Below are 27567 nucleotides of genomic sequence, written 5' to 3'. Positions count from 1 at the left end.
ATTTTGTAGATATCGTGGTTTCATGAACAATAAATACTCTAACATGTGTAATTAGCATTTATTTCATATACAGCAATAAGATAAAACAAAAGAAAATTTTAAGCCTTGATTTTCTATTCCCACAATACAAAATCATCTATCAAACAATTCAAAAATTTATTCAGGACCTTTTTTTTGGGGGGGGGGGGGGGGCACCTTAACCAGGCAACCAGGTCGGGTCTTCGCTCTTCGCTCTAAACATATATACCACCGAGTGGTCTCAAAATCTTTTCAACGCACCTTCTCTCATCCCAACCCCCGTTCAGAACTGAATTTTTACTCAGTTGTACATATATGTATATAACCCCCCCCCCCCCCCCCCCCACAAATGAAAATAAAAGCGGGGTCGTCAGAGGGTGATACACCTCTCCCAACCCATAAAACATGAAAAACCACCTCTAAAATCGGTACACTTGGATTAAAATTGAAAATGAATGGTATCTACGCCTTGCCAAATTTATCTCCTCGTAGGTTGCTATTTAATCTCTTTTGTGCTCGGGCTCGATATGCGGTATAGTTCACACAGGTATACAACAATTGTACAGGTGAGATAACAAAAAAAAAGACCCCGGTCACGTGACGAACTCTGACTAAAAGTATACTGTATAGACAGGTTTTAATTCAAGGGTGTGTCCATTTTGGAATTTGACAGAACACACAAAATGTGGAACACTCGTTAACAAATGGACCATCAAAGATCGATGTCGATTTCAATACGATTTAGAAATTGATCAAGGTAAGCTTGCCACAGATAAAACGATTAATACAGCGGCCCGGTCCCAACTCAGGTGTTTGTACATCCGGGTGGATCAGATTTCTGACTTTTCAATTGTACTTTTGTTTTGAATTAAATTGTCTAAAAAAAAGATTTTGAACGTTTCGTGAATTTTTGGTAAAACTACACACCAGAGAGAGGTGTATTATTTTACCTGTATGTTACCGGCCTGTTATGAAGTAATTAATCTTTCATGTGTTAGTTTTCGTGGCCTGCACAGCAATCAATGCAGTATATATAGTAATTTGCTGTTTCTTCAGGTATCATTCCCTGCATCCAGGGCTAATGCATAATTTATAGTGCTCTCTGTGTTAAATTATTCACATTTAATCAAACAAGTGGAGAAGTTATGTTCCTTGTCATTACAAATAGCAAACATGGTTTGTATTGGTTCTGCTCTGGTTGTATACACCTCAATACCCCATGCTTATGGAGTTTTTGCCCTGCCCCCCCCCCCCACCCCCCCCCTTTCCCTGTGAAAGATCCTCACTTTGCAGTCAATTCCATTGTGTAGTTTTTATGTTTATATGTGGTTTTTATGTCAGTGTCAATCCTTTGGGGGGTGGGGTGGGGGGGGGGGCTTTGTGTTAGATTGGAAGGGGGGGGGGGGTAAAAGATTATTGGTGGTACCATGTCCAAAACCTAAAGGCCATTTAATGCAATATATATATTATATGCATTGAGCAATCAATGCTTAGGGATATGTTTAAGATACATCTCTAGGGGATTTTCAAAGAGTGTTGGTACTTGAAAAAAAGGTTATGTTTTTGTATTGAGAAATGCTCTAATTAATTAACCATTGACTGACACTTTATTTGTTATTGTATTATCATCAATATTTATTGTGTGGGAGAGAGAGAGAGCTAGTACCCATGTACTGTGAAGAGCTTCATCAGAACTCTGTTCCCTTAGTACAGGACTATAGACTATAATGTATATAATCTGTTATATAACAATACTCTAAGAACACAGGTAGAGGGTAGCTACGTACACAGGTAGAAACAGAAAGCATTATATAATGAATGTATGATATGTATTTATCATTGAAATTATCATCAAGACTGTCACTGTATTAGATTGAGTGTCTCAAATGTTGATATGAATTTCAGCAGGCATGATATGACATACATACTGGCAGTTAGTTCAAGTGAAGATGTGTATTTTTTATATAGCCTTAGCTCAGTAGCTGTACGTTTATGTATATGATTTTAATTTAAATGATTATTTTCTTTTTCAGTGACACAACTGTAACATAAAGAATAACCATGGTTATCTTATCAAAGGTAAGCATTCATAACCAAATATTACGTACTGCTAACCTAATTTTCTTTTTTCAGTAGTTTTTTTTTTCTTTTATAAAAAATATATTGATAAAGTTCAAACCAGAGCAAATCTCTAAGTTTCATTGATTGCATGATGCAAGATTTCCAGCTGTGTAATCTGTCTTGTACGTGTTTATACCTTAGACAGAAACGATCAATACTCCAGCAATGAGGAAGTCATATAAATCGATTAAGTCCAAAGTTATCTAAGATTTACTCTTTAAACTTACATAATAAAGAAAAAAGTTATTTAAATAGGTTTTATAAAAAACACCACATAAAAAATCATTACAATATTATACTTGTGATTATTATTAGTACATTTTGTGCCTTATTATGACTTTTATTCTATAACCAAAGCATCTTATACCTATTCAGATGATTATGTGGAACGTAACCTGCATTTTAAACTTTTGTTATTTTAGGGAGATCACATTTGGTTGGAGACAACCTCCAAAGGCGAGTTCGCTGTGTCCATTGGAGCTCGTGTGAAGTTCCACGACAAAAACCGCATTAATGTGGTGGATGATGATGGCAAGGAACACTGGATTGACCTCAACCGCCCGATGCGCCACATGCACACCACATCCGTGGAGGGAGTGGAAGACATGATTCTGTTGGGCGATTTAAACGAGTCGGGAATTCTCAGGAATCTCTTCATCCGCTACATGGATAACCTGATCTATGTATGTACATTACATATTGTAGAATTTATGTTTAAAAATATTTATCTTGATTTTAAAACATCTAAGCTTGCAGGTTGCTAACTGCAGCTTTAGAAAACACATATGTATGTTTACAGATGTAGAATGTTGTCTTATGATCAGTCTGCAATTGAATAATGAATCTCTTTTCTGATATCTAATCTTTTACTACTTTGTGAGTGACCAGTTTTCATTAGTTATCACACTTTTATTGGATCACAGAACATATACTTCAGTCTCTGAAGAACCCCTTCAGCCATTTTCTTAATATGCTAATGATTTTAATAATATGCACTTACCTGGAAAAGTTTTTGCTACCTTAAAATATTTTTCGATGACATGTTTACCTGGCGTAAACAAGATATTATGCAATAGAGACCTACACCCCCTTTAATTAGTCATTAACACACAGATAAAAGAAATAATTCCTGTGTACATCAAGATGCGCTTGAAAGTTTTGGAATTCAATACATATTTTAGTAATCAGATACTAAAGTATCTACATGTGTACCAGTAATTATATGTATTCCCAATTCAGGATATGGAAATAATTTATCAATAGAGAATGCAAATGTAAAACTCTCACCACTAACCATGCAGCCTGATTAACCATTTCTATTTGTCTGAAAAAGTAAATACCAGTCTGGGATCGAGGTTAAAGGGTTTAGCTAGAGCTTAATGCACAAAATGTTGTACCTTTATGATCCTGTCATTGCATATCATGCATGGTTATACATGTATTTCTAATAGATTTTATTAATTGTTACAAAGTCTGCAGATGTCATCTAGTTGGAATAGAAGTCGTTATTGGACCACATATTTGTACAACAAAGTTAACATCTGATTTACTAAAGATAATAAAATTATATACATCTATTCATTGGACATTTATATTTGATTTGGGGGAGGAAATTTGATTCTGTCAGATGTTTGAATTAAAACTACATACTGTATATGATTAAAGATTGCATACACTCTAGGATATCAACTTATTGATGGCTTAGTGATCTAGTTACTAGGATAGTCTGAGACCATTTCATTTTAGATTTGGGTGAAACTCTGTGTTTTTGTGCAGAATACATGTCCTTTGAGCCATCTATTTTTATATTACGTTTTTTTTTTGTGTATGTTTTTGTTTATGTTGTTGATTGATGTTCCATTGGGTTCATTCTGAAATTCTCGTTCAACTCCAAGAAATGTCAAAGCAGAAAAAAATATTAGTGCCCCTTTACCCTTGTTACACTTAATATCTGATGGTAGCTGTTGTTGATATCCCTAACGTAAGACACCTTTTGGTTAATTATATAACATTGTACAAAGTCTTTCTTTTAAAAATCTTAAATTATTTTGTAAATCATTTCATGATGTAAATGATTATTTCATATATTTATGTAAGGAATGATTCAGTCTGCTTTAATTGGTCCATTTTTTTGTACATGGTTACACATAATTATACCAGTATATCCTTTAATTTCGTGACTATATATGACTATCCTGGTAAAAGAGCTGGATGGCTGTGGGAATTTTAAAACTATATTAGTCTTTTAGAGAGAGAGCTTTCTACAAAGATATGTGAAAATATTTAAATTTAAATGTTACATTAGTTACTAAGAATTTAATATTTTTAATAAATAAAAGGTTATGGCTTTTTTTTTTAACAAATCATTCCTGAAATTTTAAGATAGACCTGATGGTTGTTTTGTTGACCATCCAGCCTCCTTAATTAAATTAAACTTTGCCCTATTTATTTTTCAGACCTACACAGGATCTATACTTGTGGCAGTGAACCCTTACCAAATTCTCCCCATCTACACAGCAGAGCAAATCCAGTTATATCGGGACAAAAAGATCGGGGAACTGCCGCCACATATATTTGCCATCGCAGACAATGCTTACTACAGCATGCAGAGATATAAGCATGACCAGTGTGTCATTATCAGGTATGTCTTAATTAATTAAGGCACTCTGATGACTTCAAACTTCTAAATCCAGAAAACTGTTGCTTTATAACTTTAAAGAAAAAACCATGAATGCATTTCTATATCCTGATTACATAATGTAAGTTTTTCATATGAACATGCAAGAAAGCGTCTAAATTTTAAATTTTTGGGGGGAGTACCTGGTAATTATGTTTATGCAGGTATGAACACAACTGGTGGCTGTAAGAAATACATAGCACTGTCTTTTTATAAAGGCAAGCAAACATAAAAAAATATTTAACATGTCTGGTATATCATCTTACTAAGTCGAGGATGTCTGATCCACTCCTCTCCTTACAAACTTAGCTAGAAAACGTCAAGGCTTAAACTAGGGTTATTATTCTAACTACCGGTATGCATTGTCTGTAAAAACTCCTCAGGGTAGTTTGCAATCTACAATTGTGCACCAATCGAAATCATTCCTATTAATTAAATTCTAAAATCTAGCTGAATCTGTGAGGAGCAGATCAGAAAACTTTGAATTGAGAAGATGGTCTGATATGTGCAAGTCAGATTTCAGGGGGGAGTCTGTTGGGAGTAATTGGATTTATAGAGGTGTGAATGCAACAAAATAAAAAACAGAGCACAGTTTATTTAGACAAGCAAACAAAGATATTTTCCATGTTTTGTATACATGCACATATGTGATTTTAGCGGAGAGTCCGGTGCCGGGAAGACGGAGAGCACCAAACTGATCCTGCAGTTCTTGGCTGCTGTGTCCGGACAGCACTCCTGGATAGAGCAACAGATCCTGGAGGCCAACCCCATCATGGAAGGTAATGGATATTGCTGTCTATTTGAAATTCCCCCTTAAACTGTTGGAGTTCATTATTTCAATTTCATGACATTTATAAGGTTCTGCCATATAACTTGCGGTATTTTTTTTTCTCGGATTGCTTTTCTTGCTCAATTTTATTTTGAAGTCTAAGATGCCAAAGTATTGTTTAAAATATTATTCGCGTTTAAAATTTAAGCCATTATTTCAAATTTGCGTACAATAAATTTAACTTTTTTGTAATGAACATTTTGGACATATCTCTACCTGTAACAAAACCTTTTTTCAGCATTTGGAAATGCCAAAACCATCAGGAATGACAACTCGAGTAGATTTGGAAAATATATAGACATTCACTTCAACCAGAAGGGTTCCATAGAGGGGGCTAAAATAGAACAGTACCTCTTAGAAAAGTCGAGAATTGTGACCCAGGCTCATGATGAACGGAACTACCACATCTTCTACTGCATGCTGGCTGGAATGACGAATGAAGAAAAGCAGAAACTGGATGTGGCGGATGCAACCAAGTACTGGTATCTTACACAGGTAAACAGCTTGTATAAAAAGATGAGTCGGATAGAGTTGTCCAAAATGGACGGTCTTTATCTTCTTTTTTCTTCTTAAAAGAAATGAGAGAATAGCTGATATTTCACCAGAAACATGCATAAATGTTTTTGATCCCACAAAAATTCTCAAGGGCATAGTCTAGATGGTAGGATGCTGGGAGCCTTGTTTATGTTACATGGTGGTTCTATCCAGGCCGTACATGTACCTGTGAGCATTTCGATAACCAGTTTTCTGTTTCATTTAAAGGGAGGTTCTATTACCTGTGAAGGTCGTGATGATGCCAAGGAGTTTGCAGACATCCGGTCAGCCATGAAAGTTCTTATGTTCAAAGACCCTGAAGTGTGGGACATCCTCAAAATTCTGGCTGCCCTTCTCCATGTGGGAAACATCAAATACAATGGTATATATTTAATTTGTTGAGCCTATAATGTTGTATTGTTACAGATTGTAACGAATACTTACTTTGATATGTCATGATAATTATGATATGCCTATGTACAAGTTTTTGACATGAGAGAACTTGTAGAGTTTGCTAGCTCTTGATGGTAATTGAGAATGACACACTCTCTTTTGCAGCTATTGAGATGGACAATATAGAGGCCAGTGAAGTACAAGACATTCAGTTCATCAACAAGACAGCGAGACTCTTTGAGGTCAGTGCATTAATCATTCATTCTTCAGCTTCTTGGTGTTCATTTTATTCCTCAGCTCCTAGTGTTTTTTTAACACTTTATAATTGAATACATGACTACATCATTTGGAAGTACCGATAAATCTTTTGTTTTGTAAACTTTTATTAGACTTGGTCAGATGTTATAGATGAAAAAAGCAAGTGTATTAAAACTAACTTGTTACTTGATCAGGGTTCTGCGATCCTAAGCCTCAAATAATTTTTTTTCCATCATTAAAGTGTTTTTTATCCTTCAAATGGTCTCCGTGGAGCCACTAAGCCAATTAAGAGGTTCGATGAATTGTTGAGTGTAATACTAACACTACAATATTATATAAAAAGCAGATGGTACGAATAAAAAAATTCCTGATAATTTAGAGTTATCTGTGATCTGTTATCATTAATCTGACTTGTTAATCTGACTTAATACATAATAAATTTTGATACATTTGACTTAATCCATTAAATAGTGTGTTTTTATTAACAGGTGAGAGCCCAGGACTTGATTGACGTGTTGACAACACGTACCATTGTGACGCGCGGTGAGAGCGTGACAGTTACCATGGGGAGAGACGGTGCGGCCGATGTCCGGGACGCATTTGTCAAAGGAATTTACGGTCGCATGTTTGTGTGGATTGTCAACAAAATCAATCTAGCGATCTACAAACCGTCGAGTACACAGCTGTTCCGGACATCTATAGGGGTCTTGGACATCTTTGGTTTTGAGAGCTTTGATGTCAATAGGTAAGTTTTGAACAAGTTTATTTCTTTTAATATCAGTATTACACAGAACTCTTTTTTCATTTTTGGTTTATTAAAAAGATTATCAGGGCTTGCTTACTGAGTCTGCATGTAATCTTTGATAACTCTAATTTGCAGTTTTGAACAGCTTTGTATCAATTATGCAAATGAAAATCTCCAGCAGTTCTTTGTCCAGCACATCTTCAAACTGGAACAGGTTTGTTTGCTTTGCCTTAGTAACAAACAATCTCGAACAATAACATTCAAATATCTTTTTTACATAGTACACAATTACACATCTACCGGTAATGGGTAGAACTGTTTCTTTGGAATATGTATATATATAGTCATACCTCCATGTACACATGCCTCTGGGAGTTGGAAAATTTTGTCTGCCAGTAGACTAACCCCATTAAACACTCTGTTTTATATCTCTGCAGGAGGAGTATGACAATGAAGGCATCAACTGGAAGCACATTGAGTTTGTGGATAACCAGGACACACTGGATCTGATCGGAGCTCGCCCAATGAACCTGATCTCTCTCGTAGACGAGGAAAGCGTGTTTCCCAAGGTAAAGTCTAGAGGGGTTCTAGTGAAATACTTGTGCAGTCTGAAATACTAAAAGAACTCTGAAATCCTGATAATAGATTAAGAAATTTATAAATTACCTTTTAGCTGTATGGTTATAACCATAGAATGATAAGAACCAGAAGATAAAATAATGAAATTAGGCCATCCTTAAAAAATGTTTGTTTCGAATTGCTGTCTGGAGGTTTCTAGACCCAGGAGGAAGGGAGATAGGGAATATTTCAAACTTGAAGTTTATTAACTTATTAAAAATAGATAAAAAATAAAAACCTCCATATAAAAATAAAGGTCTTTATTTTTTGCTAATTGAATTTTATCAGCAGGGGGCATTTCAATGAGATGGGAGGCAATTCCAAACAAACAATAATTTTATTTTGGCCTTATTTGTGATAATGTAGATATTTTACATGAGATTGACATGTAGGGTTGTGTTATTTCCAGGGTACGGACCGCAGTATGTTGGACAAGTTTAACAATAACCATAGAAACAACAGGAACTACTTAATGCCCAAGTCCAACATCAACCTGCAGTTTGGTCTGAATCACTTTGCCGGCGTGGTCTTCTACGACTGTAAAGGTAGGCATTTCTCTGAACGACAGTCCCTCTTATAAAGCAGATAGTTTTTTGTATATTTTACAAATAAGACAGAAAAAATATAAAGTTAGGTTGTACAGATCGAGACAACTGGTATCAAAATAACAGCAAACTTGTTTTACCAGTATAATTTGTAGACCTAACAAAGATGAATTCTCGTGTTTGATAGGAACAAAGATGGTTTTAACTTTCATTCTTGTTACATGTTAGACATTGTACCATTGTTGTACAAGCATATTAATTACTAAAATGTTCTTGATACTTACTTCTGTAATATTCTTTTCATCACATGGTTGTACATAAGGTCCCTTTGAATATATTTTCATCAGGGTTGTCTCTAAGACCCGGGGGACGGGGAGTTCCCCCGCCTATAATGCCTGAATTACTCGACTATTATTGCATTTCAAACACAATGTAGCTATAAGCAAGACCCCCAGACCCCCTTCTACTTTTTTATTTCTTCCTTTTACTTCAATTTTTAGAGACAACCCTGTTCATAATCAAAATACAACATGTATTGCAATAGCAATCTGATTAAAATACAACGTTTTGGAACAAAAACTACCTTCCAGTTCCTGAATTGTGACTGCATTGTAGATTGTTGCTACATTTTAAGTTTGTTTTGCACAGATCTTATGTTTATTTTATTTTTGCGTCACAGGTTTCCTGGAGAAGAACAGGGACACATTTAGTCCAGACCTGCTGGGACTCATCCAAACCTCCTCCAATAAGTTCCTGGTCCACCTCTTCAACAATGACATCAACATGGTAGGGTTTTCTAGTAGACCATTATTCCCAGAGTATACATGACGAATTGACTTTAACAGTTTTATGAGTCTCAGGAGGCTCTCTTGTTGTAATCAAATTTGATATGTACCATATACTACCCTAACAATTATGATCAAACTGGTGATCATGAAACAATCTCAGGCTTTATATATTGCTTGTTTAGTAAAAACTGGGATTTTAAATTATATTGAAGGTCATTCCCCTTAAATGTTTTTGTGTAATAATTAAAAGTGTCAGTTTGTCATTTATAAGCATTCTATAAATGATTAATTGAAATTTAGATCTTTTCCATTTCTTACTTTTTGTTGATGGAAAAAATTTCATATAAAACATAGTTTAAATGTATTTTTCTAGATAAAGGACAGGAAAGTGTAATTGAATGAACGATTTACATTTGTGCAAAAGTAAGCAATTCCCTTGGTCAGTTACTGGAAACAGGAGTTTGTCTGTGAAAACATTGTGTACATATCCTGGGTCCCGTGTTTCACTAGTATGATTCCAATCTATCCAGAATTTTATGGAGTTTATATGATATTTCCTCCATTACAGGGATCAGACACCAAAAAACGCGCAGCGACCCTCGGATCTCAGTTCAAGAAATCGCTGGACCTCCTGATGAAGACGCTGAGTGCCTGTCAACCGTTCTTTGTCCGATGTGTCAAACCTAATGAATACAAAAAGCCACTGGTATTGTCTCTTACTCTGTTATGTGATGATTAAATTGTAACTAATGCTAGCATATATTTATATGTTTCATTTTACATAATTTTAAAAGTTTTATTTGGATATATGCTAAAGAACAATGATTATGATGAAATTAATTAAAAGAAAATGGAAATATGATAGAATGTCTGATTAAATTATTTTTGTCTGTATTCATGTTGTACGATTATATGATTTTATCAATTGTCGTCATCAAGTATATTATCTGATGCAATCTGAATTTTAGGAATTTGATCGAGAATTGTGTTGCAAACAGCTGCGATATTCAGGTATGATGGAAACCATCCGAATCCGTAAAGCTGGATATCCGATCCGGCACTTGTTCAAGGACTTTGTGGATCGCTACAGAATCCTCGCCCCGGGCATCGGACCGTCTCACAAAGAGGACTGCAGGGCCGCCTCCAACAAAATCTGCTCTGTGGTGTTCAGTGGGGGAGACTACCAGATCGGCAAATCCAAAGTCTTCCTCAAGGTATTTGATGCTTCTAGTGCTGTGGTCTGAATGTTTCATTCACTTACACCTGCAAAATCAAGAAAATAAAAATCTTCCTCAAGGTATTTGATACCTCTTATGCTGTGCTCTGGTGTTTCATTCATTTACGCATACGGTATTATCAGGTTACAGAACCAAGAAAATAAAATTATTCTTCAATACTTTGAATGCTGTAAATGACAGATTTGAACATTTCATTCACTTACATGTATTATTTTTGAGAATAATTTGATTTACACATCAAATCAGTGATTGAGTCACCCATTGTGTCAGAATACCAGAAAAATGACACACAATGGCAAATTTATTTCTATGCATCATTAATACGTATAGGCAATAAAAGCATTCTGTGAAAGTCGAGTATCAGCTTGTACCTGGTATTAAGTGCTCACGGAGCTGTATTTTCATCCATTTATTTTATTACAGGATGCACAAGATGTTTACCTGGAGCAGTGCCGTGAGAAGGAACTGGCCAAGAAGATCCTGATTCTACAGAAGACGATTCGGGCCTGGCATTGTCGTCGACGCTTCCTGAAGATGAAGGACAGCTGTATCACAATGCAAACAACATGGAGGGCATACATCGCCAGAAAAAGATTCCTTATGGTACTGACATAAAGGCGACTAAATGATTGTTGAATACTGTAGATTCCTAATTAAATGCAAGATAATGATATTCAAAAGAATTACCGGGTAATCCACCCTAGCAGAGAAAACTGCAATTATTTTTTTGGCAATTGGAATCTACCGGTACATGAAATCATAACAAAAGTTTGGCGCTAATTTAATATTTTATATTCTTGTGATTTGATGCAAGACAGTGAAATCCTTGCCTAAAATAAGGAATCTACAGATAGATTTGGAATTGAAGTTTTGTTGAGGGCTTGGTTGATGAGCTGGTTTCATTTCTCTTTTGTAGATCAGACAAGGTTACATGCGACTTCAGGCCATCATCCGGTCCCGAGTCCTGACCGCCCGGTTTAACGCTGTCAGAAGTGTCATGATCAACCTACAGGTAAACTATCTCTGAACTCCACCATTATTACATGTTAGGTGGCAGGGGACAGTTTTTTTGATACAATTCATTGTAGCCAAGGGATGCATGTCTTCGGAACTCTGTAACTAGAATTTCCTCAGTTCCCATTCAGCACAAATACCTTTGATTCACTCTTTATAAGGCCAATCACCAATTTCTGAAGAAAATTATTAGTCAAAACCTGTAAAATTCTCTACATACTGGTTTTTATGAGATTTTGACCCTTTCATATTTTGCTAATTTTTCATGATTTTTCAGCTTTTTAGACCTCCCCCAGCTAATTCCCTGCAGAGGGTTGACCTTCCGTACCGCGTGCATGTTGCACTATCACATGTCAGAAACTTACCGGTGTATAGTTTACAATGTCCCATCCACCTACTTTTCGTGTTATTTACCCTCCCGTCTGCAACTTGCAATTTCATTGTGTAAAGTCAGCACAACAGTCATAGCCGCAGGTTTCGCATTTTACTTCTGATTCTCATGTACCTAACATAAGGGGCCTACATATTGCATATCAATTTCAACAACAGACACCCTTCTAACTAATGATAATCATTAAAAATCATTTCATGAATTTTAGCAACACTCATAAGCCTTCAAGTACAGCAACTTTCAATTTTACAAAAATATTGACGGGTACTTTATTCGAAACTGTCCCTTGCTACCTTGGTGTAGGAAAGGCAAAAGGGGCATCTATGGAAACACAGTTAAATCCTCAGTTTTAGGGGGTTTTCAAATTTAAATTTTCTACATTCTGTTGAATTTGATTTCTTGAGATTACAAGGTATATTAAAGCATCAATTAGAAAAGGTTGCAAACAATTTGATAGTTGGAATTTTCTGCAATTTTCACTAACAAAATTTGTTTCGTAAATATGAGGTCCGTGACAAGGTTATAGATTACATATAACATAAACAGTTGAAACAGATAGACTTTACATTGACTGCTTTTATAAGTAGGTTCTGATCTTTACAGAGATACTGTCGAGGTTATTTGGTCAGACAGTGGGCGTCCAAGAGGATGACATCCATAGTGAGGCTACAGGCGTGCATCAGGACCATGATAGCCAGGAAGAAGTACCGCAGACAGAAGATCGAGGTGAGAACCCTGGCAGTTCATTTCTCTGTTAAACTAATGTCAGTTACTCATGGTAAAATTGCGTTACAATTTGAGAAGATCCAAAAACTCATAAAATTATGTACTTACATATTTTTATTACCGGTACATGCACCATTATCACTTAGTACTGTGGAATCTTAAATACCTTTATTTTTGTGTTTTATTTTTTGTGTATTTTGTGGGTATCTCTCACCCTTGAATTTCAATCCGTAATGAATAAAAAAAAAATATCTTTTTTCATTATTTATAAATTAAAGTTTATCTTTAAAATTATGTTAAAAAAGTGGCAATGAATAAAAATTGGCCCCCATGAATTTAATCAATTTTACATTATATGATCTGTTGAATTCATTCTTATGGCAACTCAGCTGTCATGGAAGTTATATTACGGTATTGAGTTACCCTAAGCTTTTGTTAATGATTTCAGTTTAAGAAACTACAGGAAGCAGAGAGACTTCGAATGGAGGAGGAGCAGAGACTCAAGAGGAAGATGAATGAGAAGAAGGCGAAACAGGAAGCTGAAAGGCTGTACAAGGTCAGACCGACGTACTGTCACTCAAGTCGTAACTCTTGTCAAAACTTATTTTTATTTTTGTGTGTGCAAAAAAAATTTATGAACAACTTTCTTGTTATGACTATTTCATGCTGCAAAATAGTACCTGCATGTTGTGAATCGCAAAAAATACTTACCTTGCAATATCATGCACCAGTTTTGCACAAAAATCACTTGACTGGAATAGAACCTAGTTTACAGTTTATTTCCCTCGTGTTACATGTACAATCAGTTGTTATACCCTAACAATTGTAAAACTTGGCAATAATTTAATTTGATGTTAATATTTTTTTTAACGCTGCTGAACCGACTTCATTTAAAATATAAACACAGATTTAATTTTCAGTCTGTCGTAAAATTATTTTATCAATGAAATTTGTTTACTAGGAGCGTTTGGCTAAGATGGAGCATGAAGTTAATGAAGAGGAGATAAGACAGAAGTCAGAGATCCTTCACAAGAGAGAGCAGATAGACCAGGCGGAGAGAAAGAAGAATGAGACCGTCAGCGACTCTAAACTGGTCAGTCATCTCCTAATACGGAGCTCAGATTCCTCCTAACATTAAAATTAATAAGGAAATAGATAAATATTGAAATGATAATGAAAATTAATGCAGTTATCTTTATGAATTCTTTTGGTAGTCATAAAAAATGGAAATTTAAAGCAATCTCTTTTTTAAAGGTTGAAGAAATATTTGACATCTTTGATGATGATGGAAATGAAGCCCAGAGTGAAGGACCGTACCCCTTCATGGTAAGTTGATTGTTAATATACCTCTACATTTCAAATATCATTAAATATCCAAGCTATATTTTGAACTTCTGTATTGGAATCATGTACATTAATTGAAAATCATTCACAATTCAAATATTAAAAACAAACCTTAGTTATGCAGGTTACCTTCATGTATTCTTGTACGTGTGGTTGTAATGAAACAACTGTTTATCCTTTGACATAGATTTAAAAAAAATTTAAAAGAAACTCCAATTATGTAGGCCACCTATTCTTGTATTCATTGATAATATGAAATGGCTGTCTACCATTGACACTTACAGGACCTTGAGGAGAAGAGAAGGAGGATGATATCAGAGAACGGGCTGGACCTGGATGAAATGGCCATCCCCCTACCAGATGATGAGGAAGACCTGTCCGAGTACAAATTCTCCAAGTTTGCCGCTATGTACTTCAAAAACAACGCCACACACAGTTATATTCGGCGCGTGCTGAGGGAACCACTGCTGCCTTTGGCCAGCGATGGTGATAAACTGGTGAGTGGACGTATTGAGTGACATAGCTCTTTGTGTAGATTTGAATTTTTAAAAAGTTTCCTTTTTATTGTAAATTCCTTTTATTACGCGAGTACTTGATTCCACGATCCCACTGGTTTGTATCAAATCGCGAGAATATAAAATCACGAACGTGGAACTTTTCTCCTTATTTCTTATAGTTCTGAACTCTCAGATAATAATGGCGAGATTTTAAAATCCACGAAGGATGCTTCTCGCGATTTTACGCGGATATTAATTCCTTGCGTTTAATTAGGAATCTACAGTATTTAGTGGCGCCTTGAAATACATGGAGTTGAGAAATTGCAGGTCTTATATACTACCGGTAGTAGCTTGAAAGCAACAAATCTGTAATAATTTTATGACTTTTATCAAATGTATTGAATCTCCCCTGTTGTAGGCTGCGCTGGCTGTGTGGATTACAATCTTACGATTTATGGGAGATTTACCAGAACCCAAATACCACACGGCAATGGCTGAAGCAAAGGTAAATTCTTTTATGCTTATATAGATTCAGGTTTTCTTTCAATCTAAATTTCACTTTTTATACAAAGAGAGTGTTAAATGAATAAACATATAATGAAATATATACATTGATGAATACCATGCAAAGACATTGATTACCCAAATTGTAGATTGAATTGTCAGAGTAAACAAAGTTTTTTTATGGATGATTTACAAACGTTTCCATTTTTCAGGACACAACACCAGTGATGACAAAAATCTACTCCACCCTGGGACGGAAATTTAACAAGAAAGATTTGGAGGAGGCTCAAAGAATGGGACTAGATATAGTGAGTATCCGTAGTTTATTATAATAGTCCTCTTACTTGTGAAAGGAGTCAGCATTCTATATTTTCCAAATTCATTTATTATTTAAGCCATTAAATGCATGTCCAGGTACTCTGTTAACTAACCTTTGCATAAAATAATAATTACTTATTTGACAGCTACATGAAAATTGGTTCTATTTTTGCTTTGAATTATTCTCATGAGGCCCTCAAGTTGTGGGGCATGCACTAACTTCATGTCTGCTGAAGCACAGCAAACATCAGGCAACAAATGGGCCACTGCATGTTTTTTAACTTTTCAAGAACTATGACTTGGAACCCATTATTTCTTTCTCAAGGAAAAAGAGCCGATTCCTGGTATCCGGGGGTCTGGGAAGCGAAGCGTCCGGAAGAAGCTGGTGTCCCTGACGCTGAAGAAGAAGTCGAAGATTACGGAGGAGGTGACGCGTAAACTAATGCAGGAGCTGGACAGCAGTTTCTCCTCCAGCGGAAGTAACGCCCTGTTGGAGGACCGACCATCTTCCAACCTGGAGAAACTCCACTTCATCATTGGACACGGCATCCTCAGGCCAGATCTACGGTAAGGATAGGGCTAACAGCTCTGAAAAATGTGTGATGCTGTATTATATACATTTATTATGCTTGACGTATGAATATTAAGAAATTATCAAAACTTTTAAACTTTTTATGGATATTTTTTAATACCAGTCATAAGGAATTGATGAGAATACTCTTGCATTTATATACTTATACCTGTTTAATTTAATAACTGGTTAATCATTTTAAAATCAATGCAGTACCATTAGTATTTTTTTTACTCTAATTGAACTGAAAAAAACTGCACTCTCTTACCAATGTCCATGTAAGCAATCTTTACAAACTCAGAACTTATTAAGAATTGTTCCTGACACTGAATCACAGTTACCAGGAATCTCTTGCTACATCTACATGGTAGATGAATGTTTGTTTGTCATTTCAGTGATGAGATATACTGTCAGATCAGCAAACAGCTAACACAGAACCCATCCAAAAGCAGCCATGCTCGAGGCTGGATCCTCCTCTCTCTGTGTGTTGGGTGCTTTGCTCCGTCAGACAAGGTACGTCAGTTCAGCTGATATAGATCTAACTTGGTAGACTACGTAATATTAAATGGTTTATCAGAAGTTGTTATTAGATTTGAACAAGGTATGTTTCTTCCTTACCTTGATACGATTTCATAATGAAAAAAAGGTGTCAATGAAGTTATGCCTCCAAAAATAATATTTAGTTTCTTAAGCTCTGCTTTTAAATTAGATGAAAATTGAGTTTTTTCCCTTTGCATATCATAATAGATTTTTTAAAAGAAACGTGCCAGCTGTATCACACTTTTATGAACTGTGGGCCTGTAAAAAAAACTAAAAATAACATTTTTTGTGTACAGTTATAACATGATTGTGCTCTTCTTTGCAGTTCATCAAGTACTTAAGGAACTTTATTCATGAGGGACCACCAGGGTATGCCCCCTACTGTGAAGAAAGATTAAGAAGGACTTTTGCGAATGGAACACGGAACCAGCCCCCAAGTTGGCTGGAGTTACAGGCCACCAAATCCAAGAAACCTCTCATGCTTCCAATAACTTTTATGGATGGAAACACAAAGACACTGTTGGCTGATTCTGCCACAACGGCAAGAGAACTCTGTCAGCAATTATCGGAGAAAATCGGTCTGCGAGATCAGTTTGGGTTTTCTCTGTACATAGCTTTGTTTGACAAGGTCAGTACAACATTGGAGTAGGCAATTTCAGAATTCAAGTGCTGCATGGCTGATTTGATTTAATGTAAACAAAATGTTTTGCAATATTTTTTTTAATGTGGTTTTTTTCTTTACCAGTGAGAAATTGGTAATCTTAAAGAAATACAATTATTAGCTTTCCAAAAAGCTTGCCTGACTTAACAAAATTATTCCATTGGAAGCTTGTATAAATTAATTTTTGCTGTTGTTTATAAACAGAACGTGCAGATTGAAGTTTGAATTGATTTTAGTGCATGTGATAATTTTATTTGCAATTAAACTATTTCTTGATTTAAGATAACTTCAGAAAGGTATTGTTAGACGTGATGTGGCAAAGAAAACAGTGAAGATTTAAATTGTATAATATTAAGATCATGGCAAAATCAGGCCTTTCTGTCATGTTTAAGCAAAGGTTTCTCATAACAGGAAAGCTCTCTTTCATATACGGTTTATTGTACATTTAAGACACTCAAATTACACCCTTTTTCAAGATGAATGAAATCGCCCAATATTGATTGAAAAATCGAACAACTATAGCTATCTATTCTTAAATAAGGATTACACATGTGCACTTGAATTCTTTGCTCAGTATTTCTTATCACATCCCATGTAAAATTTTTATCACAAATTTAAATTTGACATTAAAATGCATCGAGTTATTTTTTTTAATGAAAAATATTGTTATTGCCAGCTCCCATTGCCTGCACTGTTTCGGAGAAGGCAACTTTCAAACCTTGATTAGATATGCCATGACATCAGGCAATAAGAGATATTGGATGGTTTCTGATGTGAAATTTTTTTGCATGTAATAAATAGTTTGTTTACAGTACTTGGTGTTTTTTTACCCTAAATGAACAGATTTGAGCTGAAGCTTTTATCCTTATAGGTGTCCTCATTGGGTAGTGGGGGAGACCATGTGATGGACGCTATCTCCCAGTGCGAGCAGTATGCCAAAGAACAGGGAGCACAGGAACGGAATGCTCCATGGAGACTCTTCTTCAGGAAAGAAATCTTCGCTCCCTGGCATGATCCCGGGGAAGATCTGACAGCCACCAACCTGATTTATCAGCAGGTGGTCAGGGGCATCAAGTTTGGAGAGTACAGATGTGACAAGGTAACCATAGGCAGGATGTTGTTTTTTTCTCTGTACAGGTATATGCTATGTACATGTATAATATGATTGTAGCAAAGCCCCAGGGGCAAACAAATTTGATTTGTAATAGTTGTTGATTTGTAATATCTGATGAGTTAGTGATTCAAAACTAAGATTTGAAGTAATTAAACTGTCATTGCTGTTGAAATAGAAATTAAAAAGGTTATATTGGCATTCAGAGTGTTTTAAATTACTGTAAATGTCTTACATTACCACACCTTTTGTTTGTTTACAGGAGGATGACCTGGGTATGATTGCCGCCCAGCAGTATTACATAGAGCACGGTAGCAGCCCCACCCCAGAGAAGCTTCAGTCCCTGTTACCCTCCTACATTCCTGACTATGCCCTCAATCGACAAAATGCTGTCAACTTCTGGCACTCAACCATATTGAGCAAAATCAAAACCCCATACTTCACCAACGATAAAGTCCGAGCACAGAAGGTGAAGGAGGACATTGTGAGCTACGCCAAGTATAAGTGGCCGCTTCTGTTCTCTCGATTCTACGAGGCCTACAAGTTTGCAGGACCGAGCTTACCAAAGAACGATGTGATAATTGCTGTTAATTGGACGGGTGTTTATGTTGTGGACGATCAGGAACAGGTCCTCCTGGAGTTGTCCTTCCCAGAAATCACAGCAGTGTCGAGTAGCAGGTGAGTTTAACAGCATTGGTACATACTGGGGAATCAGTAGAGTTAGTGGTGGTTTAACTTACTGTAAAACAACTTTTATTCACTGGTTAGAAATTTTTGTGAGCTTTGCGAGAACCTCGTCGATAATATTTTATTTCACAATCCAGTAATTATTATATGGTTGCTGCAACAAGACGGGTCTGGATAAGGCTTGGTCAAAAATATTAGTCGTCATGAATCAGTTTATCAGTTTTAAATCGCAAAATAAAATCTTTGCAAATAAAAGTTGGTTTACAGTAATTTTGACATAATTTTTACTTCTCACCAGTGAATTTGTATTCTCAACAAGTAATAAAACACTGTATTTATTCATTATCCATATAAGTAAATGAAATTGTTCTCCTCCCCTTGAACCTGTGAATTACACAAGAATTTTAATGATTCCACAAACATGTACTTTACATTTATGAAATAGATCTCATTTATCCTTGTAAAGTTACAGTATTTCTTTTAATTAAATAGTAAAAAAGGTTAATTTTCATTCATGGATCAATAAGATTTTATTAGCATTTGAGTGTACTCTTTTGTCTTTGATAAATATTTGAGTTTTTCCTTGTATCTTCTACAGAACTGGAAAGATGCATGGCCAAAGCTTTACTCTTGCCACAGTGAAGGGAGATGAGTACACATTTACATCTCCTAATGCTGAAGACATCAGGGATCTCGTTGTCACGTTCCTCGAGGGATTGAAGAAACGCTCCAAATATGTGATAGCTCTACAGGACTACTCCTCACCCGGTAAAAACAATTACCTAGATCAATAAACAAACAATAGCAAAACATCTTATGCAAGATGCTGTAAATAAATTTTAAACTTTTATTGCACGATAGAAAATTGCTCAGAGTTCATTAAATTCCTCCCACAAATATTTCAAGCACCAAGCTACTCTTTGAATGTCTGAGATTATATTTATTAAGATTGTTTTCATAAGTTTGGTGGCACAAATAAGTACATGTACTGGTAACTGCAAACCAGTTTACCAATCATTGTGGTAAATCACAAATATGGTTGACCCAAATAAAAGTTTACAGTAGATTTTTGTAAAGGAGCAAGTAGGGAGTGGGTTAAATAAACTAAATGCACAGTATTGACACTCTGTTTCTGTTGTCTGACATGATTCTTCCACTCTGTAGGAGAAGGCTCCTCCTTCCTGTCCTTCAACAAGGGAGATCTAATCGTCCTGGATCAGCAGAACGGGGAGACGGTGATGAACTCGGGCTGGTGTATCGGTGAGTGCATCCGCACCAAGAAAAAGGGAGACTTCCCGGCAGAGTGTGTGTACGTTCTTCCAACCATCACCAAACCTCCACAGGAAATACTGGTAAGGAAGCTGATAATGGAAACCATGGAAAAGTGATTAACTGGTTTTTTATAGTTGTCATTTTTTTTCCTGTTTAAACTTTTTACATGATATTTATAGTTCACAATAACTGGCATAACTTCTGGGGCATTTATTTCTTCAATATTGTAAAATCTTGAAAAAAAATTACCAGATACCAGATACACAACTGTACCATAACCAACAGCACATAGGTACAGGAATATTTCATGAAATTGTCATTTGTTTTTAATACATTCATTACATGGATAGATGCTGTGTTTTACAGAATCTGTTTGTGCAGTCCACGGACCAGACCCTGGCCCCCACCCACCAGGAGACAGCCCCAGACGTGACGGGGGAGAAGATGTACACCTTAGAGGAGTACTCACTGGACCACTTCAGGTACAGTGTCATAGTCACCACGCAAAGTGCAAAGAGAAATAAAGCCACACATGACTACATGCAATAAGTAATACATATTGCATACACATGTACTTGAAAAACAATAATTTTTTATTTTGAAAATATTAATGAGACTTATAAAAATTAATTGTGAGCATGTAGAGTTCACGAAAATACAAAATATTTGCATAATACACGATTGATTTAGTCAAATAAATCTGTATGGTTTGAAAAATTCTGGAATTATACTGGACTAAAAAGAGTAAGCTCTAATGAATTGTTTGTGGTGATAACTTACTGTTATTTTCATTTTCAGGCCTCCCCCAAAACGTACCCTGAGCAAGACTCTTTCAACTGCCAGAAGAAGGAAACCAGATGAATTATGGCGGTATTCAAAAGAGCCCCTAAAACAGCCCCTGCTGAAGAAACTGATGGGTCGTGATGACCTAAGTCAGGAGGCATGCATGGCATTTTTGGATATCCTTTTTGACATTTCACCTTTCATATAAGACTTAATAGCCATGAACAGATCACTGCAAATACATTTATTTCAATAAGAGGTTTAATCCTTCTTTAAGTCATAGGACTCAAAAGGTCATTGCTAATCTCTAAGCATTTGAGCGTCATTGCATGACTCCCCAGGATGGGACAAGAGTCCATTGCAGGTTAACCCCCAACATTAGCAACTTATTTTTTTTCCAAACTTTACATTATCTTTTCTTTGGTTGAGACATTGTTGGTTTGATAGTTTCCTTAACTCTGAATACCTATCCTGAAATACATGGGAGACCATCCATCTAGAAGAGGGAGAACGGCCAATGAGTTGACTGACCAAATATTTGAGCCTCCTTTGAAAACTGTAAGTTTTTATTCCTAACAATAATGTTACCAATAAATATCAATACGTTAGTTTGTGGAAGGTTTGAATGGACGATGAGTTGGATTTCTGAACCAAAATAGTGATGATCGAGGTGCAAAAAAGGTGTTTCCAAAGCTTCTTTTTTGGGGGTTGGGGAGGGGGGGGGGGTCATGGGAATTTCTCAATAAAACAATATTATTGAATTGACATTTGACTTTTGTTCATACAGAAGAGAAAAAATTTAGGGTATTTCAATCCTATATGAAATTATTTTAAAGTTGCAATACCTAGCTGGTTTTTTTTTTTTAAAGTTCTGCATTGTGTTAGTTCTCTGTTTCATCTTGTCTTACTCTAAGTGATTTTGTGTTTGTTTTTGCAGGAGATTCTGCGAGATGAGATTTATTGTCAGATCATCAAGCAGCTCACGGACAACAGGAACGAGTAAGTCTCTTCCATCTTACATTGCTTCTCAAAGTTCCAACAACACAGTTGACAATTCAATACAACTAGCTTGATTTTGATAAATATGAATTTACTTATTAATACCCTTATTTTAGATTAAATGTTTACTGCAATTTTAATGTTAAATATCAAATCATGAGTCAGAGTATAAACTCTGAACTTTTGTTAACATAGTTTATATAGTTCACAACCGTTAAAAAAATTACAGTGAGGTTTTAAGGGATGCATCTCACAATTTAACAATGATAGTAGAAATCTACAGTATGAGCCTGTGACCAGACATAAGATAGTAGAGCATTGATTGGTTGAGTTGAGATTAGACTACTGATGGGCTGTCACACATGATATGAGGGTCATTGATTGGTTGGTTTTTACCTTGCAGCACCAGTGAGAGGCGTGGCTGGGAACTGATGTGGCTAGCGACAGGGTGTTTCACCCCCAGCACGAACCTGACCAGAGAAGTGCTGCAGTTCCTGCGATCACGGAGAAACCAGATCTCAACCGACTGTGTCAACAGGATGCAGAAGACTCAGAAGTTTGTAGCTCATTGTCTCCCCTGAATTACACCATTATTTCTATCTCTCTGTTAAAATAAGATAAATGTTGTTTTTTTAAAGACATTCATTTGGAATTATTTGTTTTTCTGAACGGTCATTCAGCCTTATTTCTGTCTTAAATAATAAGACTTATTAACTTATTTAATACCTACACTTTCATTTATTTGGTGTATGTCAACCTCTAAGAAACTGCTCCTCTTAAAGAAGATATTAGAGAAATGCATTTGTGCTAAAATTACTTTTTTCTTGATAAGCCTTATTTAGATGGAGCAGTTTGTGAAATAACAAGACTGTCCTTGAGTGCCATTAAATGGTGAATTAAGTAATATGAATGACGGGTATTTTGTTTTAGAAATGGAACCAGAAAATATCCTCCCCATCAAGTTGAAGTAGAGGCCATACAACACAAGACGACCCAGATTCTTCACAAGGTCTACTTCCCTGATGACACAGATGAGGTAAAAGTCACTGGTTCTCTTTTCTGGGTACATGGGTGCTTGGGTATGGCCTGGGTACTTTTTACCTGAAATGTTTTAAAGTTTAAAAAGTATGTTATGGTTGGCACTGAATGTTGTCAAGCCATTTTAATTGAGCTGTGGAGGTTTTATTTACTTTCTCTCGAAGTAGATGATGGAATGGAAGGATTTGTAATTACCGGTACATGTACAACATAAAATTGAGATTTGAGTTGCTATTTACATTAATATGTATTGTATGTTTAAAGAAATTTAATACCATTAATCTCAGAAATGAATTTTAGAACATGATTTTAAATAAATATGCTTTAATGTCGGTAACTAAACAATGACAATGGATTGCAGGCCTTTGAGGTAGAGTCCAGTACCAGAGCCAAAGATTTCTGCCATAACATTGCCAATAAGCTGATGCTGAAGTCGTCTGAGGGATTCAGTCTGTTTGTCAAGATTGCAGATAAAGGTAAAACCTTTGTAGAATCAGCAGAACATTGTTGTCTCCTTCACTGCAAGCATTACAGGGTTTTTACTGCTGGAAATTCAAATTTTGTTCTTTACATGTATTTCCAATATAGGGGCATTTAATTTTTGTGATTTTACTTTGTGCAATTTCTTTATTGTTGACTTTATTAAGAATAATATTATATACAATTTCTATGTAATTAATGGAGATTATGCTAAAATTAGTAGCCCACAAAAAATCCGGCGATACAGTATTTACCAGGCATTATTGCAATTTGTTTTTGTGTCTGATTTCAGTTATCAGTGTGCCGGAGGGAGACTTCTTCTTTGATTTTGTCCGACATTTGACGGACTGGATCAGGAAAGCCAGACCCACGCGAGATGGTTTGTGTTGTTAAATCTTGTCCTCAACATTTTATTTTGTAAATCTGTAAAACTCGCTATTTTGAGTTTTCTGTATATACTTGCATTCATGAACAAATAATGAATACTCAGTATTACATAGATATGTGTATTATTGTTTAATCTCAGTGGATATTATCTATATTTACCTACAGGGAGTGTTCCATCATTTACCTACCAAGTCTTCTTCATGAAGAAATTATGGACAAACACTGTCCCAGGGAAAGATTCTTATGCTGACCAGATCTTCCACTACCACCAGGTGTGTATTTCGTCCTAACAGGTGTAAATAACTCAAAAACTCTCTGTTCCTGTATCTAGAAAGATTGTGGTTAAAGGGGCTGGTACTCCCCCTTTATACATAATAAAGATACATACATGTATGTTGCAATCCTTTCACAGCCAATTTTACAAAAATCTTCATCGGAAAATTCATTCAAATCTTTATTAACCACAGGAATTGCCAAAACTTCTGCGAGGCTACCATAAATGTGGGAAGGAGGAAGCAGCTCAGTTGGGGGCCCTCATTTATCGCGTCAAATGTGGCGACAACAAATCTGGTCTCGCAAACATTCCGTAAGTATTTTAATAAATAAAGTATATATATCAGATATTATAAAGTAAAACATGCATCCTTTGATGATTTAATGTAATCTCTCATTAATTCTATCAATTTCCTGTCTTTAGACGAATGCTTCGGGAACTCATCCCAAGTGACTTGGTAAAGGCTTCTTCACCAGATGACTGGAAGAGAGTGAGTACAAGCAATCCTATAGGTAATTTAATGAACTACATCTAAATAATTGGATGACAGAGATTATGGTGAATTCTGTTTCCTATTCAGCAAATCATTGGATATTACAACAAGAACGCCGGAATGTCTTCTGAGGAAGCCAAAGTGGAGTTCCTTAGAATCATCTACAAATGGCCAACCTTTGGATCCGCATTCTTTGAGGTTAAACAGACAACAGAGCCAAATTACCCAGAAATCCTGCTGATAGCAATCAACAAACATGGCGTCAACCTCATTCATCCAAGTACAAAGGTACTCGCAGATCTGTTGTTTTATTTCTAGTTATCCATGATTAGGTGGATATAATCATGTGAGGGAGTGGATTTAGTTAACAAGAGGCACTGCACAAAAAAGACACATGCAGTGTATTCAACTAATTTTTAAAGTGCTATTGAGGATAGAATGTGATCAGTAGATGTTTTCCATTTCGTATACTTACCAAGTGCAAAACAATTTGCAAGCTTGTATTTATAAGTAATATTAGAGATGTTTTAAAGAAGGTTCAATTTAAACTTGGAGTTGTCTGAGTATAAAGCTGTTTGTTATTGTTTGCAGGAGATCCTTGCTACCCATCCATTTACCAAGATTTCCAACTGGAGCAGTGGAAACACGTACTTCCACATGACTATTGGTAACCTGGTCCGGGGCAGCAAGCTACTCTGTGAGACCTCTCTGGTAAGTGTCTGATACCTTCCCTTTGACCAAGTTTCTGGGGTAATCTCAAGGGTTCTTTGTAAAATTCTTGTCATCTAGACCTCTCTCTCTCTCTGTCTCTCTCTCTCTCTCTTGCTCAATAAAGCTTTTGGTGTAAGTTTCTTGGTCAAATGTCAAGATCATAGCAGACCCCTTTGTGAAATCCTTGCCTGGAACCTATTTTCTCTCCTTTTGACCTTACCTGCCTTATTCTTCAACCATAACGTGATTGTTTGATACAGAGGTGTACAATGATCTTGAACCAAATATAGTAGTCAGAGGTTAAGGTTAAAGCAAAGTCCTCTATAACGCTTCTTCCATATTGTCCTTTATCATGAAAGCAGGGACAGTGTTTAATAACTTGATAGCTATTAGAATAAAATATAAACTGCTTAAAATCTTCACAATACAGCATAGACAATGCGCACTATAGATGGTACATGTAATCATGATTCCTACAGCCAAGCTTTGATCTTTTTCTATTAACATCATATGTGGATTCTTTTCAGGGCTACAAGATGGATGACCTTTTGACCTCATACATCAGTCTGATGCTGACCAGCATGAACAAACAGAAAAGTGTCAAGAAGTGAGACAGACAGAGAGAAAAACCAAATTTTGATGCATTCCAAAGACAGATATATGCAATAAGGACGGCAGACATTTTGTCCCGATGGAACCTGTGATAAACTTTGTTTTATTCATCAAAGATTCGCCTTGCCCATTCATTCATGATAACCCTGTTCAAAATCCATTCCTTCTCTATCCTTCATGTCTGCTGAAGCATGGCAGACACATTCCTGTTTCTTGACTTGATTGGTTGTGAAATTTTAATTACATGACATTATGAAACCAGGTAATATTAATGGTTGTAGGAACTTCATCACATGATTTGCTTTGTTAATTGTTACAAATATAGATATATATATATATATATAAATATATTTAGGCATTTTATTTGTTTTTAACACAGAATATCGCTGATTAACTGACACTGTAAGTTTAATCTTTGTTATAGTACAACACTATTGGCCTGTAGATAAATGTATATATGTACAAGTATTGTATCTACCTATATAAGCTCTAAAGGTATGTATCCACGAGTGCTCTTGTCATCAGCGCATTTCATTCCAATGGTTACGTAACTTTTCAAATATGATTTTATTCATATTTAAACTAAATTGATGATTAGCATTTATGTGCAAGGTAGTTTAAAGGATAAGTATAAAAATTCTCAATCACTTCCATGTATATTAAGATTTCAAATTTTGTTAGAGTCCAAATGTTACATTAGAGTTTTGTAATTCAAAGAATTTTAAAGTATCTAGATTACAATCTTGGAGTTAACAAACTTTAATGTAACAAAAATATGAGATAATTATTCTGTATTATTTATTTATAAAAAACATTGTTTGTATGCAATAGCCATTTTGTATACAGGGTGAAAAATATATATGCTGTATATTATTTGTTACAATTATATCCTGTCTCATACACTTAGCTGGGGTCTCATTTGTGCTAGAACTGTCAATTTCTTTTTCCTAAAAAAAAATCCTGTCAGGCTCTTGCTTTAATTCCAGAAATTAGAATCAATTTCATTACCACAAGTTCCAATTTTGGTCCATGTTAAACCACAGAGAAACCATCAGCCTAAAAATTAATTCTAATTGTTAACCAGGACAAACCTATTGTAATGAAATGTAGATATAATCTATTGTTCAATATCTAAGTGTATATGCCTTCATTAATAAAATGATACGGTTGTTATGGATGAGTGTTTTATTTTTAGCAGACTTTTATGTTTTATCTTGAAACTCATTTGATTTATACTGAATGAGCATTCCTGAGGACATTGAATGATTTTTAACTTACATTGTACAAACCTATGTTATTGGTCTCTATTCCTTGCGTGGCTAAAAGGGGTTAAATATTTTATGTACCATATGAAGTGCAAAGTCTTAAAAAGGTCGTAAATTTTGTACGA

At 35.6% G+C, this 27567-nt stretch overlaps 1 protein-coding gene across 1 annotated transcript; it reads left to right on the top strand.

Moving 5' to 3' along the window:
- The first annotated feature begins 596 nt into the window (after positions 1-596).
- On the top strand, positions 597-27352 carry LOC105326335 (myosin-VIIa). The gene is made up of 45 exons (XM_011426307.4): positions 597-775; positions 2052-2097; positions 2562-2822; positions 4596-4780; positions 5474-5595; positions 5884-6140; positions 6408-6561; positions 6738-6814; positions 7319-7575; positions 7711-7789; positions 8013-8144; positions 8603-8738; positions 9418-9524; positions 10095-10232; positions 10495-10740; positions 11188-11367; positions 11681-11776; positions 12773-12895; positions 13344-13451; positions 13857-13988; positions 14150-14221; positions 14524-14736; positions 15155-15241; positions 15453-15548; positions 15884-16125; positions 16525-16642; positions 16995-17297; positions 18202-18429; positions 18704-19119; positions 19727-19896; positions 20293-20480; positions 20767-20882; positions 21199-21359; positions 21650-21741; positions 22121-22182; positions 22586-22738; positions 23113-23218; positions 23582-23696; positions 23993-24079; positions 24253-24359; positions 24555-24673; positions 24785-24851; positions 24942-25142; positions 25446-25565; positions 26093-27352. Exons 2-45 carry the CDS (start codon positions 2080-2082, stop codon positions 26174-26176), a joined length of 6531 nt encoding a protein of 2176 aa, XP_011424609.3. The 5' UTR covers positions 597-775; positions 2052-2079; the 3' UTR covers positions 26177-27352.
- Positions 27353-27567: the final 215 nt, after the last annotated feature.

This window comes from Magallana gigas, chromosome 8, assembly GCF_963853765.1.
Source record: "Magallana gigas chromosome 8, xbMagGiga1.1, whole genome shotgun sequence".
Lineage (NCBI taxonomy): Eukaryota > Metazoa > Mollusca > Bivalvia > Ostreida > Ostreidae > Magallana > Magallana gigas.
Note: the sequence above shows the minus strand (reverse complement) of the source record. Positions and strands in the feature narration are given on the sequence as shown.